The 11,045-nt window shown below is 32.8% G+C and overlaps 1 protein-coding gene across 1 annotated transcript; it reads right to left on the bottom strand.

Moving 5' to 3' along the window:
- Positions 1-382: 382 nt before the first annotated feature.
- Positions 383-4,240, bottom strand: LOC133185710 (fibroleukin-like). Its single transcript, XM_061321010.1, has 5 exons — positions 3,394-4,240; positions 2,375-2,520; positions 2,120-2,216; positions 1,675-1,839; positions 383-627 (listed from the first exon to the last, which is right to left on the bottom strand). The coding sequence occupies exons 1-5, from the start codon at positions 4,238-4,240 to the stop codon at positions 383-385; spliced, it is 1,500 nt and encodes a 499-aa protein (XP_061176994.1).
- Positions 4,241-11,045: the final 6,805 nt, after the last annotated feature.

Genomic DNA, 11,045 nt, shown 5'->3' with positions numbered 1-11,045 from the left:
GAAAAGGGACTCCAAATATTTTGGGAAATAATTTATACTTTTCTAAACTCATCATCTATAAAATAAAACTCTACCATTTTTTTTTTACTCAGATTTGAAATATATTATTCACACTTCTAATTGGGAGAGAAATAATATTTCCATTCATAAAGTTCTACGAGATTAAGAGATAGGGATACTCAAAGAAATTGTACAAATTAGATACAATAAACAGTAATATAAATTTTATACATTTTAATCCTGACATAAAGTTCTTTTGTCCAATATGCAGAATTAGGAGACCCACAAATTGTACAAGGGAGAAATCCCCTGAACGGCAGCTAGTACACTATTTAATTTATCATCAGCATTCTTGTCAGGACAGGATATGCATTTTAAAACTTTAGTTTTTGTGTCTGATCATCATCATAGTCTTTTGTAGCACTGTATTACTTCTCCAGTGCTGCCACACCCGGTGATTCCAATTAGATACAGGTGACTGGGCGTACACTCCGTTCAGATTTGAGTTGAGACAGTCCCAGTACCACCAAGCTCCGTGATATTGTGTAGCGCAGTTTCGACTACTCCTCTCATTATCCTGATCTTTAGTGGAAAAGTGACTACCATTGTGATTTTTCAAACTGTCACCTGAAACAGGATATTGATATTGTTAAAGTCTAATGCTTATCAGGAAAAATTGGCAACACGGAGAGAAAAAGCGTCATGATAGATCCTTATTGAAGATGTTCTCTATGCAGTGGATTGTATGTTAGATTTTAATATATTCGCAAGGTAATTCATTTTAATATTGATACAACAAATGGATTGTTTGATCACTGTATTATAAATACTTGCTTAAGATTAAAGAAACGATGGGGAAAAAAACAGAAAGAAATTAAAGAAAATTCAATTTGTAATCTACTTGGTGTAATTCATTGTTGTCAGAGGATTGTAAAGACGAATTTGTTCGAGCCTTTGTTGAACTAGAATCATCAATACGTGTTATGCACTTTTATACCGACTTGGATGAAAATAACTCAGATATGATACATTAGAACAAAATCTAAAACGATTTTTACTGAAGCAGTTCTTAAAACTGTGAAATTAAGATAAAGGTTGCTGTAAAACTTGTAGACATAAAAGAAACATATCAAACCTAAACGTAATGGAAATAGAATGACAGCTTATTCCTGAAAAGGGAGCCTTACTTATGCAGTAATAAACCCTTATCACCTGCATATGGGGTGTATGTTCTCTCAGAAGATTCGATACGAAAGAGCATGCTCTACGTATAAACAATTTCTAAAACCAGGTAAGTTATTGATGAACAAGTGATGAAACAAGAATATCAACAGTCTCGTTTAGAAATTGTATGGTCGATACAATGACCTTGTCAGCAAACACAATCTATCCTAAAGTCATATGCTGACTGACATTTTTCACTCAAATTGTGATGCCATTATTTACAACTGAATTGTCGACGGATTTTTCCGTTATTTCCCGATCATGAAAAGCAGCACACGGCGGGTGTGACCGGTCGGAAGGGGATGCTCACTCATCCATGCGATATGGCACCTGATCCCACATCTTATGTTTTGGAGGTCCGTGTTAGCTCTGCTCCTGATTTGTATTGTATTAATGTACTTTGAGCTTGAATACTGTTCATTATCTCCATATTTCTATAAATATATTTACCTGCCGTTCCTGAATATCCCGAGAAAGTGAGTCTGTATTTACTGTATTCATCCCCAACATAAAATGTGGAATAGTGCGCGTATGCTTCAGCACCATCAAAACTTTGCAGTTCAACCCGTAGTTCTTGGTCCTTATTCTTTATCAGCTGATAGATTGCGTCATTTCCTTTTTTTAAAGAAAAAAAAACAGTAAATTGTTGTACGTTTGCCTTTTATTTGCTTATTCAAAGAAATGTGACATATTGATACAATTTTGAAAAATCATCATCGTCATCGATGGCTCTCATATTTATATCTTTCGAGTCACTTAGTTGACCTTTTGCTTACATAGACTAATCTTACCAATGTAGTAGTTTTTTAGAGTGATCCCCAAATCCTTGTTTATATTCCGACACTACATTTAGATAGACACCTTATAATTTATATGTTACGTAAACTAAACTTACCAATCCAGTAGTTTTTAGAGGGATCCCCAAATCCTCGCTTATATTCTGACCACGTCCTGTAAAAATTTGTAAACCCGTCCTGTCTTCTTTGTATAGCCTGAAACATTTAGATGGTTGTCTCTTTGACTTGCTTGGACGTCAGGTTTCATTGAAAAATGTAATTGTTATTTAAAAAACAGTGCAAAAAGTACAGATCACTTTACAATTAAAAAATGGTTATTTGTGTTTGTAAATCACGTGACTTGTTTATCTTACCGTCCACCCTCCACCTTGTGTTGTCATGTCACAGTACACAAACTTTGTCTTGGAGGCTATTGTTAATTTATAAACCCCATCTCTTCCCTGTTGACTCGAATATTTCCGTAAAATGTCCAAGCAATTGATAAAGTTTTCTGTGAGGTCTGATTAAGAAAACACATTAAATTTATTCTCGTATATCAGATAAACATACCTTTTACTTTCTACAGAATACATTTCTGGTAATATAAGAGTACCGATATTTCAAGGTTCATATAAACATACATTTCACAACCTGCAGAATATATATGTTTGATTTTGTAAGAGTACAAGTATTTCATATATACATTCATTCACTGTTTACAGCATATATCTTTGACAATATAAGAGGCTGAGATGGTTGAATAGCGGATCAAATTAACCGGACTACGAACAAATTTTATTGAATATATAAAGTAAAATACTCCACCAATATCTTCAAACTCATTAGGATTCATAAGATATTCATTTTGTTTGTTTTTTTCAAATATTAATGAGGCTTACTGAACTTCACTACCGAGTTTTTCTGGCCTCAGACTTTTTTCAAGGACTACGATATGGAAAATTTAAATAGAAATCTATCTGATCAAGAAGTAGTCATTTTCTGAATTTATATACACATGTAACTATAAAGTAATGAGTTGAAATCGGATTCCCACTATATGGAATGTCAAAACAAGGAGTGGGTTAAAATGTCAAGCATCTGCTAAGAGGATTTGCATGGACAGAGAGGCATTCAAGGGTAAAACAGTATGCCCCCCTTTTTCTGAGCGGGGGTATGAAATGTTTTTGAAACTATTTTTAAATGTTTTAGAAATTGTTTTTTTTTTTCTAACTGGGAGCTAGCTATGATATGATTACAGTAGTTTTTTTTAATTTATAATTGTGGTAAAAATGATAGTTATTCATGAAGCAAGAAATGTTTGCCTTGCACCTTAATACAAAAATCAGTTGGAAATATCGCTTTTCATTTCCTACGTTGTGTGTAATTTACTTACCAATAAGCGAATATATGTAAGGAGAAATCTGTATCCATTGTACATTCTGCTTATTTTGATCCCAACTAACTGCATCTAGAGTTTCATTTACAGAGAGGGAGAAAAGTCTAAACATGTCCTCTATCTTTTTAATGTGTTCGTAAAAGTTTTGTAGTAAAGTCTCATTCAACTTCCTGATATCACCTCGTAATAATTTATCGTTTTGAAGATTCAACCTCTGAATCTCGTTTTTAGATGAAGAATAGGAGCTATTCAAAATGTCTATTTTTCTTTCAATAACTGACAGTAGAGTTTTAGTTTTCGAACTTTCCACAGTCAATCTCTGGTTTTCTTTCTGTAGAGTTAATGCTTGTTCATTAAGGTTGTTTATTCCTGATTCATTCAATGATTTAAATTGTTCCATTATACGCTGTTCTTTTTTCTCTATAGCTTGTAATTTATCGATTAAATGTGTTCTAAGGTTCCATATTCCCGTCTCGTTGAGATTCCGAAATTCCTTCATTGTCAGGTATTTTGTGTTATTTAATGTTACATTCAAAGACTTCATTTCTTGTTTAAGTTTAGCGATTTCTGCCTCTATTCCCTGGTCTTTTGTCTCCAAATCCTGTAACTCTTTAATCACATCCCGAAGCTTTGTCTTTATAATCTGTCCATTGTTTTTATTGTCTATCACATCCATAACCAAACTTTGAATTCTTTGTACCATAGAGAAACGTACAAGACTCTCCTGATTCAGAATGTCCCGTAATACATTGGATGCTTTTCCTGATACGGGACTGGGCAACAAACCAATTTCGTCAAAGGTTTTGTTATAAGATAAAGATAATTGCCCAAAAGTTTCTGTCATCTGCGTGGAAAATATGAAACATATGAAATATAAAGCACCCATCTCTGGGGTTAACGTGTTTCTTCAAGTGAAGAACTGATTTGTTTCGTATAATTGGATACCTCTTATTTTAAAGCGCACTAGACGTTGAGAGGATATGATTTTAATAATGCATAAAAAAGTATCGTGTGGTATTTTTTCTGAATTCTAAACTTTGAGTGGTTGTCGGTTTGATACAGGCATATGTTTTGGGATTTAGAGCGAATCCCTTTCTTCCCCACCCTTCTTTCTCTCCCTTACACATATATCTGGTATTTAGTGTAAACACTCTATAATATCTTCTTTGTTTTCTTGCAATAGACGCGTTTTCAGATCAATCAGATGTTTCATTTATCGATAGTTTTTGTTCTTACGATGTTTATTTGAATCGAGAAGTATCTTAAATGGACAATGGAATATGTCATTCGAGCAAAAAATTATCAAAATGTGCATAGTAGTAAGAATAAGCCGGTGGTAAGCCGTAAGTGATAAATGATGAGATATAACTTGTTATTTCAAGTACAGTCTCCATAAAATATAATTATACAAGGAAAAGTTTTTGTGTAGGAACGATATTTGTATTAAAAACATTCCCTTAACGAATGATAAATGGTCTTAATGGATAAATAAAAATAAAGCTAGTATCATCAATAAGAAAATTTATGTATCTTTGTTTAAATTTTTAAACAAAATTCATTTTGATTTTAGGAGGTAAGAAATATGCTAAACAAGTTGCTGTCCTTCAATAAGGACAAAATAAATTTACTTAATTAAATAATTTTGATAAATAATTTACTTTATTAAATATTTTAATAAAGTTATATTGTAAATAAGGGAGTGAGTCATCGTTGTAATTAGAAGGGGTGGAAAACATTATGATTGTAAACAAATACTCCGAAGCTGATATTAACAAGATATTCATATAGTTTTTGGAGATCAAGTCTTTCGACAATCAGTTGGAATTCCCATGGGAACTAATTGCACTCCGTTATTAGCAGATCTTTATTTGGTATTCACATGATGCAGCATTTATTCAAAAATTTCTGCTGTGGCCTTCGATTTAGCATTTAGATATATCGACAACGTTTTATCTATTTACAAAATTCATTGCTACGTTTATTCGATCTCGAAATAAAAGACGCCCCAAAGTCTGCACAAGTCTGTTTTCTTTTTTGGATATTTTACTATAAAAAAAATTAATGGTAACCTACATGTAACAACAAATATTTATGAAAATCGTGATGAGTTCAACTTTTCAATTGCCACCAACCCTTATTTATGTAGCAATATACCATTATTAACTGTATATGGAGTTTATGTCTTCCAGTTGATTCGATACGCAAGGGCATTCTCTAATGCACACAATTTCTAAAACGAGAAAAGCTATTGACAAATAAGTTGATAATAGAAAGAAATCAAAAGTCTTGTTTAAAGTCAACATTTCGCAAACTCCATGGTCGATACAATGACCTTGTTAGAAAATACAGTCTATCGTTAAGTCGAATGTTGACTGAGATTTTTCATACAAATTGTTAAGCCATTATTTTCACACGGAAATGTCTACGGATTTTTCCGTTTTCCTGATCATGACAAGGAGCACACGGCAGGTGTGAACGTTCGATAGAGGATGCTTACACCTTCATTGCCCTGGGTCCTACCTCTGATGTGGCCTTTGAGCTTGGTTACTGCTCAGCTATGTTAAGGAAGGCCTGAGTTCACATCTGTGATGCACCGTATGTGAGTTTCATTGTGACGTCATTGAAAATTTAACAAGCGACAAAAATCTATTTAACCACATTATAATGCGTAAATAACATCTTGCATTCATTTATTTTATCAATTATTTAAAAAAGCATGTAAAATCACAACATCTGATAACTATACTGCCGAGTTATTAGAAGCAAATCTTGCTTCATAAATGACGTCACTAGCCTTGACTTGACGCAGTACAAGTGATCAAGAGGCGTGGATCCATTGGTTTAATAATTACAAAAATGCTTAAATAAATATTAAACCATTGCTAATGTTTAAATCTAATCAATAAAATTAAAAGGAAATGATTTCTTTAAAACAATAATGTAGATTATTAATATATCCAGGTGCTATGGAGCTGCACAAAGACAAAGTATGTCAAGAATATCGCTAACACGATGAGTGTATACCTGATTAAGCTCAAAAGTGCAAGGGCATAGACTAGACTGTTTGAGCTGAAATATGGAATATCAATTGCTTATTTCTTGTATATTTTGAAAAGTGCTGGGAGCTGATTCTGATCGGCATAACATTATTTTTATTAATGACAGAATTTAAGCGAAGTGGAAATTCTGGGCTATTAAACGCATGTTCGGCAAAATTACGAGTATTTCCGAAACAGCTCAAACTAGCTCCCAGCACTTTTCGGGAAGCCGATGTTAATCTTTTTTAATATGTATCAATTTTTTTCTCTAAAAACATGGGTATGCCCTTGCACTAGCCCCATTTTCTACATTCAGTTGAACAATTCTATTTTTATACAAGTCACGTGACACACAGCTGATACATGCGATGTAACTGGTACTGAGTAAGCCACAAACCTATCCATTATGGATATCTATATTACCTGTCCTACATTTTTTACAGTTACTTTGTTACAAAGATTTTTAAAAATAATACGTATTAAGCATGTACGTAAGATCGCATTTTCCATTTCCTTCCTTAACATAGCCGAGTGTTCGTTATTTTCATATGTCACAAATAAAACAAGCAGGTTTTGAAATACCTTATCTGGTCACAAAATGACTTCTAGATAATTTTCTGCATAAATATTTAAAATTTGTCTCTGTGCTATGAAATCAAATATACGAAATATACTTTACCTGATTCATAGATAGCAAATAAAATGTATTTGTACCAGAGAAGTTAAACTAAACACACAACTGTTTTGCAACTAAGAATGTGTTAAATGCTACTTTATCTTATAATCGCAAGGATTAAAGAGTGTTCCTCTTAAAACTCCCATATCATAAGAAATTATGAGCCTGGGATCATTGATGTGTAACCAAAAACAAATTTCAAAAATTTTCATGTATTGTTTTCGCAGCACAGTTAAGGCTACAAAAAGGGGGCGGAGCCTAATTTGTACGGGAAATGTTAACTATGACATCATACAAAACCAACAATTCTTAAAAATACTACAAATTGAAATGATTTGCTATTTTAAACTATAGGAAACCATCAAACTACATCTAAACTTACTATAACATGCTGTTTTGTCTTTAGTTAAATTCCACATAGCAAGGTATAAACAAGTCACTGATCGCGATGCACTTGTCGATGTGACGTCATTTCGTAAAACCTGACGCAGTTTGTATGCAGTGAGAGGCGGATCAAGAGATATTTTCACAACGAAAAAATGTATTCTATAACTAAATAAAATATTATTTAAAGATATTTAAGAGGCCATTAACTTCGATGCAATGTCTTCTTTATGATTTTATTCATATATATTCCGTATATTTCCTATTTAATTGATACTGCCGTATATTTGTATGTAAGTACATCGGAGGGTAATGTAAAGGTCTTAATAAATCGATCTAGTGCAAGGGCATACACTCAATGGATCACAGTAAGCTTTTACAGATAAACTCTAGAAGTATTAAGGTATCTGAAAAGTGCTGCGATCCTGATGAAATCTTGAAAATGAATTAATTATATCTATGTTTAATGCCGTTGACCAGCAAAAAATACAGAATGCGGTCATATAAATATGATTTTAACAATGAAATAGCAGAATCTATAGAGGATCGCAGCACTTTTCAGAAACTTCGATACGTGTTGAAAATATTTATACTCTAAATTTAGAATTTTAACTTGATTATGCCCTTGCACTAGTGAAATTTATAGGTGACCTCAATATTGCCAGTATATGTGCTATATCACGTGACTGCCGCATCACGTGACAAGTCTTAATATAAAATCTTGTCGTCCTCAATATGTAGTTATTAACCATAATTACATTTGTCGGATATCAATACAGCACTGAAAAGAATCGCCATCCTGATTAAGAATATATTTTTAATCACAAAAATTGCCGAGATTTCCATTGCGCACCTTAACTGTACTGCGTTTTAAGGTCATGATCGGAAAAAAAATTCCCTTTCTAAATTAGGCTTCATTTACAGAAGAAATTTTGTTAAGATGTATTTTAAGGCATGTTTGGTTCGGACATTTTTTCCGCCGAAATATGACTGAAAGATTGCCGACTCTGCGTTAAACAATACTCAATCAATCAGTCAATCAAAACGCCCTGAAACACGTTGGACAAGGTACCCGATGTTACACTAGTACCTGTCTATTCTAGGATTTTCTTACATCTACAAATTAAGCATATGTTAAACTATGCATGGCATTCTTATCTCTGTGATAATTATTTATATTGATTTTAAGCCAGAAAATCTTTATATGATTAAAATATCAGTTTATCTCTTCCATAGTTTTGAGAAATAAGGTATATCATAATTTTTTATGGAAAATAGCATCAATAATCTTTATTTATTTCGTGCAAATTAACGTAATACATTGTATTTATCTTAAAAGTTAATATGTTTTGTTGGCAATTGAGCTAATTGTCTGGGAATGCAATTTTCTCATTAAAACTCTGTTTTTTATGAAACATTTACCAATTTTACAAGTGTAGTATTTAGTGGCTACATAAGTTACAACTGGAATTTTGTGATAAAAATTCACAAACCATATATTCAAGATTCTTGCTTTCAGATCCAATAAACACTTGTTGAAAAGATTGCTTTCATTGAACTCATTTACGTATGTTATATCTTTATGTTTATTTAAAGTACGAGTACCAGTAAGAACCTCACATCTTTTTGCAAGTGGAACATCACAGAATCTCTTCTCTTCTCTTCTCTCTCTCTCTCTCTCTCTCTCTCTCTCTCTCTCTCTCTCTTCGTGTGCATATCAGAAAAGTAACTTAAATTGTCTGTTACTGATATTATCACTTTTTCAAACCATTAATTTTTTGTTTCACATTATGATATCCACTCTTTCTTGAATTAATAAAATGTGAAGCTGCAAAACTCTGGCCAGTGATTACAAAGTGTCTGTAGCCGTTGACATCTTCTTTTTGGAAGGGAACGGGGGATGAATCTCTGATTTCTCATTACTTTATTCCTCTGTTACAAAGAAGACTTATACATCACATAATAATTATAATAATTACATTGATATGTTGATATCTTACAAATATCTCTGGTTTAACGATGAAATGTATTAATGTTGAAGGATGTTTTGTAAAATGCGAAGGCATAGAATTAATGATAATAATAAATCCGGCAAGATCATTTAAACCAAAATCCAAACTTCTAATTTACTATCGTTAAGTAACTGTTACTTTAACCACATAATATAAAAGTTAGGCTAATGTTTAAAGAAACAAACTGAGGAAATTGATGTATATATCTGAATTTGGACAGAACTAACTAAAAATTAGGAATCCACCCTTTGCATAAATAAGATGCTTAATCCCTCGACCGATCTGGTGATGATGATGCTGAAGGCATATACAGTACCAACCAGACCCAACCTGACACCAAAGCAGTCCCAGAAAGCAGTCCCCGGGACTGCTTTGGGACCGCTCTGGGACTGCTGTGGGACTGCTCTGGGACCGCTCTGGGACTGCTCTGGGACCGCTATGGGACTGCTCTGGGACTGCTGTGGGACTGCTCTAGAAAGCAGACCCAGCAGTCCCAGCAGTCCCTGGGACTGCTTTCTGGGACTGCTTTGTTCACTCATGCGTGAAAAAGGTTCTGAGTGACATGATAGCTCCGCCCCTTGTGTATTCTGAATTTGCAGCTCCTTGTTGTTGTTTTGTTTACTTTCTGCAGAGAGGTGTTTAAGATAGAAACAAATATATAAAAAAACAAGTATTAATTTCTTACAAAATTAAATAAATAGAGATAGTTATACATGTAATTACTAAATGTCTTAAGACGGCTGTAAATTTACACAATTGTAGTCTAGAATTAATTTTAAGAAAATAAAAGTAGTTAAAAAGATATGTCAGGGGATGATTTTTATCCCTTAAATTAAACTTCAATACAGGTGTTTGAAAAAAAAATTATCTAGGCCTATTTAATAAATTAATGCTTTCAAATTACATATGTACTCAAAGTTTGCATTACCACTATTTAAAAACAAACAAACTTGTCATTTCAGTAAGATACATGTATTCAGAGGAACGTACTGTACTGGATTTTTTTTTTCTTAATTGAAAAAGCTAATACCATGCTTAAAAACAGCACTCCATGCTATTTTTTACCATCCTCAAATAAAACCTAATAATTTATTTAATGACCATGAAATAAAATTATTCTACCATTCTTCTGTCACATAAACAATGTGTACAATTATTCGGGGATTTATTTATGAATTAGTTTTTAATTTATAAACAAGTTATTAAAAGAGCACATTTATTTAAAAAATAAACATTTGAAAATATCGGGAATTGTGACTTGTTTCTTATTTCTTTGCTTGTGTTTACCTGGCCGGTTAATACAGCTGGATTGTATAAAATGGTGTCAACACCTGAGCTTTCAATCGCCTTTGGGCATAATATGCAGAAAGTCAATGCATGTTATTTGGGTATCAGTGTTACACATCATTGAACACACTGGTCAACATTGACCCTTATTTCAATCTATGTCCTGCAAAAAATCTTAGTTTCAATAATTGTGTATAAATTTATTTCGGGATTAATTGATTTTGAACATAATCTTAGGGTTCCATTTGCGTG

The sequence above is a fragment of the Saccostrea echinata genome, unplaced genomic scaffold, assembly GCF_033153115.1.
Source record: "Saccostrea echinata isolate AGI-Se365-2 ecotype Australia unplaced genomic scaffold, CSIRO_AGI_Sech_v1 ptg000012l, whole genome shotgun sequence".
Classification (NCBI taxonomy): Eukaryota; Metazoa; Mollusca; class Bivalvia; order Ostreida; family Ostreidae; genus Saccostrea; species Saccostrea echinata.
Note: the sequence above shows the minus strand (reverse complement) of the source record. Positions and strands in the feature narration are given on the sequence as shown.

Bases quoted from the DNA above. Each gene is read 5' to 3' on its own strand.
- LOC133185710 (XM_061321010.1), bottom strand. From the start codon at position 4,240: ATGACAGAAACTTTTGGGCAATTATCTTTATCTTATAACAAAACCTTT. The intron at 2,521-3,393 runs GTAAGTAAATTA...TTTCTTAATCAG, and splicing joins TTACATATATTCGCTTATTG to ACCTCACAGAAAACTTTATC. The intron at 2,217-2,374 runs GTAAGATAAACA...TAAATGTTTCAG, and splicing joins CACAAGGTGGAGGGTGGACG to GCTATACAAAGAAGACAGGA.